The sequence below is a fragment of the Chenopodium album genome, chromosome 24 (assembly GCF_948465745.1).
Source record: "Chenopodium album chromosome 24, dcCheAlbu1.1, whole genome shotgun sequence".
NCBI classification, from domain to species: Eukaryota; Viridiplantae; Streptophyta; class Magnoliopsida; order Caryophyllales; family Amaranthaceae; genus Chenopodium; species Chenopodium album.
The window spans coordinates 32,658,475-32,673,614 of record NC_137857.1 but is presented as its reverse complement, the minus strand read 5'-3'; the positions used below and the strand labels follow the sequence as shown (position 1 = coordinate 32,673,614).

The following is a 15,140-nucleotide window of genomic DNA, read 5'->3' as shown; positions in this document are numbered from 1 at the left end:
AATTTGAGCTAGGAACTTTGAACAAAATCTGATATTGGAAGCGAACATAACATTTCCTTCACACAGGCTGATAAATATTTTTTTTTTTTTGCTTTGTTTTGTTATTATTTTTTTAAAATGTAAAAATAACATGCTCGTATTACGTATATTTGTAATCCAATATAATTAAAATATACTTTGTATCACTTTTAGGAGTTCTACCCACAATCAATACATTTTTGGTTGGATTTGATTCCAGTGTTTAGAAAACCAAACCAAAGCACAAATTTATATTTGTTTGAAACCTAAATCAAACCATGATTCTAAGAGCATCAACATTTATGGGGCTCCCTATAATTTCTCTCTCCTCGTCTCAATAGCTCACATCACTTTTCACTAATTTTATCACATACCTTTTCCATTTTACAATTTCATACCTACATTAACCTCTCCATCCATTAACTTTATCACATACTTTTTCCATTTTACAATTCCATACCTAAATTGAAAGTGACATTAGTACACTTTTGAGAGTCTCACCATTGGAAAATTAGACTTCACATGAATTGCTAGATTGAGAAGTGGGTTGGGTACTACCATTGAAGGTGAAATACAACTCATTTTGTATTTCAATACTCAAATTTGAGTCTCACCAATATCTAATAGGAGTACATGAATAGAAGGAATAGTTGTAAGTAGAAGGCTAGAAAGCCAATTCTTGAAAATTTTCAATTTTGTTTAAAATAAATTCTCAAAAATAACTATTTATCCCATTAAGGGCTTGTTCTCATTAACTGAAATGAACTGAACTAAACTGAACTGAACTTATTAGAACATTTTACGAGAGAAGGAAATTAGGAGCTGAACTGAATTGAAAATAATTGCATGACAACATGCCCTAATACTCCAATTACTATTAAAGATTATTGCTTTTTGCAAAGGATAATTCCGTACATTAACACATGTTCATTCTGATATCTTTGAAACTCCCTCAGTGTTTTTTAAGTGTTACAGTTTGACCGCCACATAATTTTAAGCAATTTAATTGACTTAAATAAAATAAGAGGTAAGTGGGGTAGTTGGAGTATTAAAAAAATTTAAAAGAATGATAGTGGAATAAAGATGTTTATTGAAAAGTAATGAATGTGAGAGGAAAGATATCCCTACCTTATAAAAAGTGGGAGAATACTCTTATGAATAGTGCATGGACATTAATTGAATCACCAAAATTGATTATTATTTGTGCTTATTTCAATATTCAAAGCATTTTTTAGACTCTCCATTTTTTTAAAAAATATATAATTATATGATGACTTGTTTAATTTATTTAATTCGTCTCATCAATAAGTACTTAAAAATTACTATGCAAATAGATATAATAAAATACCATGCAAATATGCATAAGACATAAAGATCCCCAATAATAATTCTCCTTAAAAGGCTAGCCATATGCGCGCATCGCGCGCGTAAGAATCCCTAGTAATAAAAAAAGTAGTGGTGGGTTTGGGTGGGGATCATGAAAGGAGAGAGATTTAATATTTTAATGTAGTTTTTTGCTAAAAAAAAGTGTAACACATACTCCCTCTGTGTTTTCTTAAGTGATACATATTCCATTTCCGGCCGTGTTTTTTTTAAGTGATACATTTCCTTTTTTGGCAAAACAATACATTAAAAATATTATGTCTCTCTCCTCTCATGGTCCCCACTCCCCACCCAAACCCACTACTACTTTTTTATTATATCTTTACTCTCACATATATTACTTTTCAATAAACTATTAACCCCACTATCTTTCTTTAACAATTTTTTAATACTCCACTACCCCAGTTACCTCTTATTTTATTTAAGTCAATTAAATTGCCTAAAACTATGTGCCGGTCAATATGTATCACTTAAAAAAAACACGGAGGGAGTATTAAAACACAACCATATTTTAAAAGTATAACACTTATTAAAACCCGGAGACATACGAAACTTGAACTATTTATTTAATGCTAACATAAAATGTCAATTGATTAATTTATCCAACCAATTTTGTTTCTCTCTCTCTTTTTTTTTTTATTTTTTTTAAGGGCTTTAGGTCTTGTTTGGAGGGAAAGAAAAGAAGAAACAAGGGAAAAAAAAAAGGACTTCTTAAACCCTGTTTCCTATCTAAATTTCGCAACTCACTCTCTCTCTAAAATCTCTCATCTTCAAACTCCATAACCATGTCTAAGCTCTAAGCTTAAAGCTCAGTTTCTCTCTCCTCTTCCCCAGAAATTTCTGGGGATGTTAAACTCTTTTCCTAAAATGAAATCCCTACTTTCCCCCAAAACTTTCTCTCTCCTACCTTCCACCCCCAAATCACCTTCCTTCCAATTCTATTTTCGGCGCCCTTTTTTCCTCCATAAAACCCCTAATTTTCTCTCTCCTCTTCCACCCTTTTCCCCAATGTCCCGTTCTCTTCGTTGTTACGCTTCCTCTTCTCGTCAAATACACCAACATCCTTCGCCGCCGCCGTCGTCTTGCGGTGAAATTCATGTTATTGTGGGCCCCATGTTCGCCGGAAAAACCACCTCCCTTCTTCGCCGCATCCAATCAGAGTGCACCAATGGCAGGTAATTTCCTGATTATTTTTTAGATATATTTTTTAAATTTTATATTTTATGCTTGAAATATTAATTAGGGATTTAGGGATTGATTTTGGTGCTAAAATTTCTGTCTTTATTATTTAAGACTTACGAAGTACTTCATCTTACGTTTTAGGGTTGCAATTTGTCTGATAAAATTTTTGTTGTTTGTACTTTTGTGAAGAAGTACTAGTATTATTAAATGTATGCTATTTTGCTATGTTATGTGAAATTGTGGAGTATAGTTTTTGTGGTCGAATATTGTTTTATTGTTATGAATATGGCTACCCTTGCCGCTTTGCGTAACTGTTACATTATCTCGACTCCACATAATTAAGGACTTTATCTAAATACTCTTTTGTATTAGTTGTATCTTTTTCACACTTGCGGAATCTATTCATAAAACAATACTACTTAATAAGCCACAACATTTGTTAGAGGTCGTTTTCGAGGAATTTGGGTTGGGGTATCATAGTTACCCTTGATAAACTACACAAATTTCAGGAACAAGTATGTTAATACGGCGTATGATAGTAAGTATTGCAGTACACATAGTAATATTAGTATGGAATTGTATGATCTAACTAGTACTCTAGATGTGCTTAATGTTTTGGAACACCCTGAAATAGAATTGTGTCCTATTAAAGTGTAACGGAGTGATACCGTTTTAGGATGGTGGAGATTTTTTTCTGGACATTCAAAAGCAATTTATGTAGCAATTCTTAGAGAAAAAATAATGTTGTTGCTATGTTTTATAGATGATGAGAGTATACAAAATAATGAATTGAACTCCATTCCATTAAAATCTTAGTTTATTAGCTTTTTAGCTGAAATTCCAGGAATTGTAGGAAGTTTTAGAAACAAATTTAGCTTGTTATAAGTGAGCATTGGAATTGGATTGTACTATGTACCACTTTTAGAAAGAAAAAAAAATAATCATTCTTTTGGGATGGCTTGGAAGAAAAATAGTGACATGTTCATCCAGGAACAGCCTACTCAGAATGCGGCAGCGTTGTTTTAGCATGTTGTCATCCTTAGTTGTTTAGGACACACCGAGATTGCTTTTTTGGCTGCTGGATATCGTTGTCACGGTTAGTGTCTCCCAGTTTTCAGGCTGCACAAGTCAAGAGATCTTCCCAAATGTTGGATAAAACATTGAAAGACCTATGTTATTCTGGAAGATTGATGGAAGCGATTGGGCTACTGTGCCGTTCTGAAGTAGTTGTGGACTGGCACACTTATGCTCTCTTGCTGCAAGAATGTATACATGGAGGGACATTTGAGTGGGGCAAAATAATTCATGCCCATATGGTGATTGTTGGGTTTACTCTCAATGAATACCTGAAGACCAAATTGTTGATTTTGTACTCTAAGGCAGGGAAGTTGGGGACTGCCTGCATTCTTTTTGATGAATTGCTAGAGAAGAGCTTAATCTCATGGAATGCAATGATTGCAGGGTATGTACAGAAAAGCATGGAAGATGTGGGATTGAGTCTTTATCACAAGATGAGACATTTTGGAGTGACTCCAGATCAATTTACCTTTTCATCTGTGTTTAGAGCATGTGCCTCATTGGCGATGCTAGAGCAGGGAAGGCAAGCCCATGGTGTCATGGTAAAATGTGGAATTGGGAAGAATGTTGTCGTTAATAGTGCTCTCATTGATATGTATTTCAAATGCAGCTGTTTAACTGATGGACATCAGGTGTTCATTAAGTCTTCCGATAGGAACGTAATCACTTGGACCGCCCTCATATCTGGATATGGACACAATGGAAAGACAGGTGAGGTTTTGGATCTTTTTGACCAAATGATAAAAGAAGGTATAAGACCTAATTATGTCACCTTCCTTGCTGTTCTTTCTGCTTGTAGCCATAGAGGTCTTGTTGATGAAGGTTGGAAGTATTTCTTACTAATGAAGAATGACTATGGAATCCAACCTCATAGAAAACATTATGCTGCTATAGTTGATCTTTTAGGACGTGCTGGGAGGTTAGAAGAGGCTTATAATTTTATTAATAGCTCACCATGTAAGGAAAACTCTGTGGTCTGGGGTTCTTTGCTTGGAGCGTGTCGACTTCATGGTAATGTTAAGCTGCTAAAATTATCAGCAATGAAATTCTTTGAGTTGGAACCTGAAAATGCTGGAAAATATGTTGTGTTATCCCATACTTTTGCCTCCCATGCAATGTGGGAAAATGTTGCTGAGGTTTGGGGTTTGATGAGGGACTTTGGGGTGAAAAAGGACCCTGGATATAGTAGAATTGAGCTCCAAAATGAAGTCCATTTCTTTTATAAGAGTGACAACACACACAAAGATACTAAAGATATTTACGAAATGCTGAAACTTTTGACTTGTGCACTAATGGACAGTGATTACATTCCTGACTTAAGTTTTGAGTAATTTTAGTCATACAACTGTCAAAGATTTTCAAGTCTCATATTTGGTGACATTATTAAAGGGTTGCTTTGCTGCTTGTATGTGAGCAATCTAAAACAGGTAAGCTTATTATCTTTTCTGACTTGTTTTGTATTTTTTGTCTATTTTTCATTTCAGCCATCTTACCAGAACCAAACTAATGACCTCTGAGTATGATTCATGTTTTCAAAGCAAATCACTTGAATGCAATGACTGACAACTTTTCTGTATCCTTAAAATATTTGGCAAGGAGTATAGGGATGGAACTTCAACTACTTACCCTAGATAAAATATGTTTTAAGAATGAGATATAAATTTGTTGAGCCTTTGGAACCTCCTCTACCAGTCTAGTCTACCCCGAAGGGTAGTCGAAGCATATTTTGTAGAGCACTAGAGCTGTATAAGAAGTGAAATTTTGGACCAATTGGGCTTAATGAATGTAATATTGCAGGGAGAAAAAGAATTAATATGTGAATGACAAATACTAATCTAAGCATCTAAGAAGTTGATAATTCTCTGAATATAAAGTTTTGATTGAATTAAATACCTTTTTCCTACTGAAATCTGAGCACCTAATCTTAGAATGGCATGGGCCACATGGCCTTACTGGTCAAATGCAACTAAGCTCGTTTAATTTTCTGCCCGTAGTTTTCATTGAGTTTGATATTATATTTTGCTGTTATGAAATTTCTTGCCTTGGATTTTTTAAGTTTTTCCACTCAGGATGAATAGAACACTAAAGTGCTCTTTTTCTGTTGTGTTATCTATGAAACAGGAATGTGGCTTTAATTAAATCAAACAAAGACACGAGATATGAACTCAATTCAATTGTCACTCATGATGGAGAAAAATTTCCATGCTTGGCTTTGCATGACTTGTCATCATTCAGACAGAAATTTGGCTCAACTGCTTATGATGAGGTTAGTAAATAATCTCTTTTGTGCATTTGGGTTTATCACTGGGAAATCGCAACCTAAAAATTAGTTTCTCTGCAAAAAAATTCTGACTATATATTTACATGCTCATTGTAGAAGCTTTAGGTTGCCAGTGAGGCAGTGATTTAGTGGGTTTGTAAATTTGTGCAGCATGTGCTAACCTATTTTTGCATATAATTTAATTTCCATGCTGACAACTCCTGACGGGTGTATCTGCAGCTAGATGTGATCGGTATTGATGAAGCTCAATTTTTCGAGGATCTATATGACTTCTGTCAGACAGCTGCTGATCATGATGGCAAGACCATTATAGTTGCCGGGCTAGATGGTGACTACTTGAGGTACTAATCTAATTATATCGTTGGCTATAGCATCTGGAACTCTGGATCCTAGTGTATAAATTAGGAGTGACTGTGAGGTTTCCTTGATTCATTACTCTACAGTCTACACCCGGGTTGCCTGTGCAATGTCATGTGCCCCTAATTCGATATGCTATACATGAATCAAGGCATATTTATATGGATATGCTTCATATCTAAATCTTAGGTGCATCAAGAATAATTATTTACTGCTTGATCTACTGTTTTTATCTGGAAAAATTTTACAGACACTACGAGTATTTTAGTGTGTCTGAAAAAGGTCACATTCACTATGATTTGAACTTGAAAATTTTACTTGTAGCTAATGTCAGTTCTGTTGCAGGAGGAGCTTTGGTTCTGTGCTCAGTATAATACCACTGGCAGACTCAGTGACAAAGCTCACTGCTAGATGTGAGCTGTGTGGCAAACCTGCCTCTTTCACATTGAGGAAAACTGATGAAAAACAGACTGAGCTGATTGGTGGAGCTGAAGTCTACATGCCTGTGTGCAGGCAGCACTTTGTTAGTGGGCAGGTTGTCATTGAAGCCGCAAGATCGTTCCTGCAACAAAAGGTTCAGTGTGGATAGCGAGGTTGTTAGGGGTTTTTAGGACCATATTATTTTTATTTCTGAACTATGGAGGAGTTTTTAGGACAATATATTAAATTTAGATCAAGGAATGCAAAATTCTACCCTTACCATGATTTTTGTAAAAAATTGCTAGAGTTTCTCAAACTGGCTTTTAAATCTGTTTTGATATCTTGAGAATTTTAGTTGTACCATTTAACATCTAAGTACATGTTCACAAAGTAGTGAATTGTTAGTATAATTAGTTTAGTGCTTGTAAGAATTGCACTTTAAGGGGTTAACCTGGTTCTTCTGATGGTCTCTTGTTAAGTGATCTTTAAATAATGCTGATAATTCTGTTTTGTATCCATCCTATCTAATTCAGTAATAACTTCTTTGTCACATTACTTGTAAATTAGTGGTTGAATATAATTGCTCTAATAGATGTGAATTGATTTTAATACAGTTACATCCATTTGGGATGGGATACAGTTAGTGGCTGAGAATGAAATGCCTCATAATAAATCATAGATATAGTATTGACCATACCTCTAATAAATGATGTATCCAGTATCCTGAAAATCTAATTTTATTTTATGCTAAAAGAATAATGCTTTATTGGTTAAAGTTTTAGGGTTGTATGACTACTTGTATCCAAGACTTTATCAAATCTCGTCCCAAAATTAAATTCTGTCTATATCCTTGAAAGAAACACAAAAGTTGAGATTTTTTTTTAACAAAACTATAACCTTGAAACTCAATAAGTTTGTTTGAGACTTTGAGTAAAGCGACCAAGTGTATCCATGTGTATTAAAGTCATTTACATGTATAAGAGCAATAGTATTCATTGGCATGCATGCTAGCCAGCCCCAATTAATTTTTATGATTGACGAATCATAAATCTTTATGGCATTATTGTAATAATAGGGAAAGTACTTGATGCCACATCATGAGCAAAGATAACGCCAACTTAACGATTTTTTCGCCGTTACTCCACCGACTACACCTCCAGTGAACTCCCTGCACTATAAAGCTTCTTGCTCTTCCTCCATTAAAGCTTCCCCGACCTCGAACACCATAGAAGCTTCCCCGACACCAACACCAATGAAGCTTCCCAGACCTCCACCCACCTTTCCTAGTCTTAAATGAAAACCCTATGAATGAAGGGTGAAATTAAGGGCATGGTCAACCCCACGGGTTAGGGGTGACCATGTCCTCCATTAAAGGTCCCTCAATTGTTCATCTTCAATTGTAACCAAGCTCATAAACTGAATTGATAGTTCTTATAATAATATAAATAAAATATAAAATTATCGATTTGAGCTTGATTTATAAATGGAACAACCTGAACATAACCTGACTCGATTTTGACCCATCCCGATTATGAACCGAACATACTTCACCCGAAAATGGTATGATTCGAATAGACATGACCCGAAATTGACCCAATCCGAACTCGCCTCGATACCTGACCCGAGTAATACTCGAAACCCGAATAGACCCAACCCGACCCGTACCCAAATGTTAATTACCCGACCCAGACCTGACCCAAACCCAAATAAGCCGTTTGTCAGGTCTAGGCCAAATTACCAAGAAAAAGATATAACATACTATAATCTTAAACCGGTGTCGTTTAACTAGTTTAGGAGCCTATTTTCAATTGTGTTGTTTCGTTTCCTTCACTCTCATTCTAGTGCTCTCTCTTCTCTCTTTGCTGCCTGGCGCTCAAACCGCCATATTTATTCCTTCAATTTATCTGCAAGGTACACTATTTTCTCTTTCCTAATTCCATTCATTTTCTTCCTATTTTTCTGGAAATTTTTTAGGTGTTATGTTAAGAAGACCAAAGATTAGAGCTTATGTGACCCAAAAGCTCCAATCTTTGTCTAAAAATCCCAGTTTTTCATTTTGTTCATCTGGGTCTCATTCTAATTCTCCTTCTTCTATTGATAATGATGATAATGTTAGTTGTAATGAATTAATTGTTAAGAACTTTAATCAAAATGGGCATTTTAATTCTGAAAATACTGATTGGGAGAAATTACTTAAACCCTATGACATTGAAGATCTTCAGAAATCACTCAATTTTCTTACACCCATTAGACTGTGTAAATTGATTGAGCTTCCTATTGATGTCCCCACATCGGTTGAGCTCTTCGAATGGGCCGGTACCCAGAAAGGGTATTCCCATTCATTTGATGTGTATTATGCTTTGATTAGTAAACTTGGTGCTGTTTCTGAGTATAAGGAGATAGATAGGTTATTGTTGCAAATGAAAGATGAGGGGATTGTTTTTAGAGAGTCCCTTTTTTTGTTGATTATGAGGTGTTATGGAAAGGCTGGATTGCCTGGACAAGCCACTAGGTTGTTGTTGGATATGAGGAATGATTATGGTTTCGAGCCAACCTTTAAGTCTTATAATGTGGTCTTGGAAATTTTGGTTTCTGGGAATTGTCATGAGGTTGCTCCAAATGTGTTTTATGATATGTTGAATAAGGGTCTTTCCCCGACTGCGTTTACCTTTGGTGTTGTGATGAAAGCTTTTTGTAAGGCTAATAAAGTGGATACTGCATGGTCTCTTCTTAGGGACATGACTAAGTATGGGTGTGTCCCCAATTCAGTCATCTATCAGACACTTATTCATGCTTTGTCTAAGCTGAATCGTGTAAATGATGCCTTGAGCCTTTTGGAAGAGATGATATTGATGGGATGTATACCTGATGTTGAAACTTTTAATGACGTCATTCATGGTCTTTGTAAGGTTAGTCGTATTCACGAGGCAGCCAAGTTGGTTGATCGGATGCTTGCTCGAGGTTTCACCCCAAATGCTGTGACCTATGGATTTTTGATGAATGGGCTGTGTAGAGCTGGACAAGTCAGTGAAGCAAGGGCTTTGTTGGGTAAAGTTCCTGAGCCTAATATTGTATTGTTTAATACCTTGATAAATGGGTATGTAATTACTGGAAAGCTTGATGAAGCCAAAGCTATTGTCCAAGAGAACATGGTGGGTTCTAGGTATGCACCAGATGTATACACATATAACATACTTATTAGAGGCTTTTGCAAAGAGGGTTTTCTGGGGTCAGCCTCTGAACTTGTGGAAGAGATGGAACGTAAAGGATATAAGCTAAATGTCACTACGTACACTACATTGATTGACGGTTTCTGCAAGAAAGGTAAACTCAAGGAAGCTAGTTTAGTCCGGGATCAGATGTCTGCCAAGGGGCTCAGCCTGAATACTGCAGGATACAATAGTTTTATAAGTGCCCACTGCAGAGAGGAGAATGTCCACGAGGCTTTCAGAGCATATGCCGCAATGTCAGAAAATGGATGTAAACCTGACATATATACATTTAATTCTCTAATATATGGGCTATGCAAGGTTGATGAAATGGGAGAGGCTTTGAAGTTATACCAAGATATGTTACTGGAAGGAGTGATTGCCAACTCCATTACTTTCAATACATTAATCCATGCTTATGTGAGAAAAGGATCTACAGAAAATGCGCTTAAGCTTGTACATGAAATGTTATTTAGAGGGTTACCTCTTGATGTAGTCACTTATAATGGCTTAATAAAGGCGCTGTGTCAAGGTGGGGCTGTGGAAAAAGCTTTAGAGTTATTTGAGGAAATGATTCGAAAAGGAATTAAGCTTAGCATTATTACATGTAATATACTAATCAACGGCCTTTGCCGGACAGGGAAGGTACAAAATGCACTAGACTTTCTAAGAGAGGTGATTTATAGAGGCTTGACACCAGATATAGTAACTTATAATAGCCTGATAAATGGTTTGTGTAGAACAGAACGCATCCAAGAGGCTGTTAACCTCTTTGAGCGATTACAAGCTGAAGGAATTTCCCCTGATCCTATCACTTACAACACTTTGATTAACTGGCATTGTAAACTTGGCTTGTCAAATGATGCCTTGATGCTTCTATATAGAGGCCTGGAAAATGGTTTTATTCCCAATTCTACCACATGGTATATATTAATAAATAATTTCGCTCGTATGAAATGGCGGGATGTGGTTCTGGCTGTCTCTTGATCTATGGTTTAGTGCTAGGCTGCAAGGAAGCTTCGTGCTGGGCAAGTTTTTCTCCGTGTGGACAAGTTTTTCCCAAATGCTTAAGGATATTGCAAGGGATATGAGTTTTTTTTTTTAAGTGGCTGGGATCCTTGCTCGGTAATTTATTACATTCCCTCCATTCAATAGGGACACAAGCAATTAATGTACAAAAGGCATTTGAAACATGTACTTTGGCAGTAAAGATTGGGTGTCTATTTTTTTTCCATGGTGGTAACGCTGGTGCAATACCTCTGGTCCACGAAGTTGCATTTGGACTATGATGGAGAGCCTATATGAAATTGCTGCTGTTGATTTCTGTGGGACTCCAATTTTCAATTGAGGTTTTACATCTGAATACAACTCATGTGGTCACGTGCATGGATTTGTGAAAGGACACAAATTGAACATTATACATCAAATGTGGAAGCTGATCTTATGAGTTTTATAACTGTATGTCTTACTTTTTATCAATATCTAAGCCTTTGTTGTTCTCCTTTTTATCTTTTTGTTTGCTCTGTTGTTTTTCTTTTTAGCATACTCAATGCCTAGAAAGTACAATTGCATGTCATAGCGAAAGAATGCTTTTAGGCCCCACCTAATCCAATTTCTTATAAGTTATAATGATATGCATTTATTTTAATGGGGAGTGGGGGGGGAGAAATAAGTTGTTTGTTGACTTGCTTTATGAGATTAGGTTTATACCATCACATCAAATATCATAACTAAATCTACAGGGTTTAGCATATAATTTATGAATCGACTCTTTGTCAATTACAATGCTATCAATCTGGCAGACATGTTTATGTCCAGTCTAGGTTAATTCAATCTTGGAGTTTGCTGATTATTAAGTCAATCTAAGAGTTTGCTGAATGTCTAATTTTCTGTGTATCTGTTGGCTTACCATAGAACCTACCTTGCTGGACACATGGTGAGGGCTTGGTAAATTGTTGAAAAGATGCTGCTTAGCAGACTAGTTGGCAACTAAAATGTCTGCGTATGGGAGTATGTTTGAAGCATGGTGGTGGCTTCCATGTGTGAGTTTTTCATCCTTTCTTTCTTTCAGAACTAAGCTTGACTTGGTTTTTTTTGCTTTTACTAGATTTTATGTACAAAGTATGTAAAAACATAATTTTTGAGTGAACATCTAAAATAGAATATTGAGTATACTGAATTGAATAGAGGAAAACTTCATAGGTAAATTAAATGTGACATTGTAAGAACTATAAGAGAACTGTGTAAGTGTTGGCTGTGAGGAAGTTTCTTCCTTAATTTTTCCTATGTTTATATTTCCTTTTTTTTTTTATTATTTTTATTATTTTTTTTGTCTATTGTTGTCTCCTGTTTATCTTTTTTAGCTTCATTTTTTTTTGATATTTGCTGCCTAGGAAAAAGGCTAAGCTACTACTTTTTGATTTATTATGAATTATAATACCCCAAGTCAAAAACTCAAATTTGATTGCAAACTGAATGACAGCATTAAAATTTATGAAAGACTAGAGATTCTCATAGGTCATCTCCTAGTCAGGTTGAATTTTCTATGATAATGATGCGTTGCAAGATTTGCCTTGTTCATTATTGCACTTTTGTATTTCCTCCTTTTTATTGACTTTAGTTTCTGCTGCTTGTTTTAGGGAGAGAAGGAAGGAAAGCCACCTAGTACCTACATCGGAGAAGCTTTGGTTCTTTGTCATCAATTTATCAAAGAGGTATGCATGAAGAACTTTGTTTTAATGAAAGTCAGTTTATGATAAAATTTAACAGTCCCTGGAATTTTCCTAGTTAAATGTTTGAAAAGAACAGAGATAAAAAAAGTGGACACGCCGAAATTTTCTCAAGCTGGAGGTTGTCTTCCGCCACCTAGGTCCTTGATTTCTGATCTAGGTTGAGTTCATAAGCAAATCTCATACTCTCTTTAGTATCAAAAAGTCATATGTTCATATTTTTTGTTTAATTTGGGTCAGCTTTCATAATCCTATTTATGGTTGATGAATGACCTTAGTGTTATTTGTCTGATCTATGCGAAATGGACATGCAGGTCATTGGGGGAATAGTATCAAATAAACCGAGATTTAAGCATGCTTGCTATCTAGGATTTGTAGTCATTTTTTATAGCTTTCTCCTTAGTTGAGCCTGAATTCATGGCTTTTAGGGAAGGGTGCGAGACTCCTAGACTATTAGAGAGGTGGAGGGATGCTGCTTCCTAGAAGATTAATCTGAGTGTGATTGTTGCTGATATTTGCAAGCTCCTAGCCTCCTAGAATGATACTAGGTGTTTGCATTCTTCCAAACCAGAAGGGAAGGGAAGCAAAAACTGTAGGGCATTAGCTTGATACGGAGGTTTGATGCAGGAGTTTATGAAGCTGGGACCAGAACTTGCTTTAATAAATTGATTTTGCGTTAAAAATTAGACATTTTGACCAGCTTGCTAAGTCTGGTATGTTAAACAGGACCAGAACTTGCCCTATTGAATATATTCATGTTTGGTATGCAGGTTTATTGAATTGTGCTGTTTGATTGTTATCTGCGAATGCAAAGAAATTGATCAAAGATTACTAGATAAATGTAGTATTCTGTAACTTATGTCTTCCGTAAAGCATAACAGCTTTTTCCAGCAATGTAATATGCAGCAACTGAAGTAAAAACTATTTCTGAAATGATCTTATGATCGAAGAGGTGAATTTTTCGGGCAGCAAAGTCTATTGCTTTCTCATTTATTCTTTTGTGTAGTGTATACTTCAAACTTTTTAATCGTACATATTACAAATACTTATTACAAATTTACCATAGGCAATAGCTTTACATTCGATTTTCGTATGGCCAAAATATGTAAAATCTCTTGAATTGTAGCAACAAACTCAGGAAATTATGTTTGTTGGATTATGGTTACTTGTTACTAATGACAATATCAGAATAAGAATTCACTTCCATTGTGAGTTGTCTTGTCTACCTCATAAAATGCTTAATGGTAAAAGGTAAGCTTTCCTTTTCTTCTTCCATTTCGTTTTTGTTTTGGGTGGTTGTAAACTCATACGCAGTTTATTGAAACCCTCACAAGCAATTTTTTTTTTTCTTGGTATTAAATCTCTAAAAATGCACGAATCATGTGCATATGAGAAAACGATTGTTAAGAAAACACATACGTGTGAGATGTTTCAGCGATGATAAAGGAGGAATGGAGGATAATTAAAATATGTATTATGGAGGTACATATTTCAACTTTGATTGAAGGTTGAAAAAAACATTTGATATTGAAAAAATACAAAAGAATAATTCCACTTTTTAGGCTTAGAAAAGAGATTCTCAATAAAGTTGTGGTTGATAGAATCTTAACCTATTTTAGATGTTGGATCAACTTATTGATGAAATTCACTCATTAAGAGCAAGATTAGGCGATTAGCCCTAAGTATTAAGATTCTATATGACATCATCATTTTCTAATCTTGCGGCCTTAAGACGAGACTTTATTATTTTTAAGCATATATGAAATTTGGCCTTGGTAAAATCTAAAGTGGAGTCTTGAAAATTCAAGACTTAACTTCAGACTCAATCTAACACTCAATTAATTTTTATTTTTTTTAAAACTTTAATAATCTTATTTATATGTAAAAAATGAGGCTGAGCGATGGAAGAGATAAATTTTATCTAGTCTTAAGGAGTTTTAACATAATTATAAATTAGAAAAAAAAATTTAATCTAAAAGTTGATGTGGCAATGGATTAAAGTCTTAAGATAAGACTGCGCTAATCTTGCTCAAGAACAAGGCTTGGGGGGGGGGGGTTTGGACCAAAAAAGGAAGGTTTGTGGAAAATTGAGAAGATTATATGCTTTTTGAACCTTCTAAGGGGCATGATCATTCAAGACATAAGGTAATTACCAAACCCCTTGTCAAAAAAAACAAGGTAATTACCAAACTCTCTAGGCAAAGGATGTATGGTTATTTGCTTAAGAGAGCTTAAGAGAGTAATCTCATTTGAGAAAATTATGAAGTTAATTGTTACAATATATATGGAGATATTACTAGATTATTTATGGCACCAAAGCTCTTCTTTTGGATGGTTTGAAGTGGATGGTGGGAGTTAATAATTGAGCAAGCAATATAATTTTCAATGGTGCTTGGGTGTCATGTATATATCCTAAATATCGATATTTTAAAGGCAATGTTTCTCATGTTAACCTACGCACAACTCCTTCCATCCATCAATGAC

General features: G+C 35.2%; 2 protein-coding genes across 9 annotated transcripts; both read left to right on the top strand.

Moving 5' to 3' along the window:
* The first annotated feature begins 2,076 nt into the window (after window positions 1-2,076).
* Window positions 2,077-7,232, top strand: LOC145610248 (pentatricopeptide repeat-containing protein At4g16470-like). Its single transcript, XM_081665553.1, has 6 exons — window positions 2,077-2,576; window positions 3,695-4,662; window positions 4,777-4,834; window positions 5,782-5,926; window positions 6,161-6,282; window positions 6,644-7,232. The coding sequence occupies exons 1-6, from the start codon at window positions 2,248-2,250 to the stop codon at window positions 6,885-6,887; spliced, it is 1,866 nt and encodes a 621-aa protein (XP_081521679.1). The 5' UTR covers window positions 2,077-2,247; the 3' UTR covers window positions 6,888-7,232.
* A 1,286-nt stretch (window positions 7,233-8,518) lies between these two features.
* Window positions 8,519-13,649, top strand: LOC145610247 (uncharacterized). Of its 8 annotated transcripts, XM_081665547.1 has the most exons (5): window positions 8,690-11,385; window positions 11,842-11,969; window positions 12,567-12,641; window positions 12,715-12,816; window positions 12,971-13,649. In XM_081665547.1, the coding sequence occupies exon 1, from the start codon at window positions 8,698-8,700 to the stop codon at window positions 10,912-10,914; it is 2,217 nt and encodes a 738-aa protein (XP_081521673.1). In that variant the 5' UTR covers window positions 8,690-8,697; the 3' UTR covers window positions 10,915-11,385; window positions 11,842-11,969; window positions 12,567-12,641; window positions 12,715-12,816; window positions 12,971-13,649. The 8 variants fall into 8 exon arrangements, 7 of the variants coding, with proteins under 7 accessions (XP_081521673.1, XP_081521676.1, XP_081521675.1 ...); XM_081665550.1 differs by lacking the exon at window positions 12,715-12,816 and having other exon boundaries at window positions 13,427-13,649; XM_081665549.1 differs by lacking the exon at window positions 12,715-12,816.
* The last annotated feature ends 1,491 nt before the right edge of the window (window positions 13,650-15,140 follow it).

Coding starts and splice junctions, on each gene's coding strand:
- LOC145610248 (XM_081665553.1), top strand. CDS start 2,248: ATGTTAAACTCTTTTCCTAAAATGAAATCCCTACTTTCCCCCAAAACT. Junction 2,577..3,694: donor TCAGAGTGCACCAATGGCAG/GTAATTTCCTGA, acceptor AGTGTCTCCCAG/TTTTCAGGCTGCACAAGTCA. Junction 6,283..6,643: donor CTAGATGGTGACTACTTGAG/GTACTAATCTAA, acceptor GTTCTGTTGCAG/GAGGAGCTTTGGTTCTGTGC.
- LOC145610247 (XM_081665552.1), top strand. CDS start 8,698: ATGTTAAGAAGACCAAAGATTAGAGCTTATGTGACCCAAAAGCTCCAA.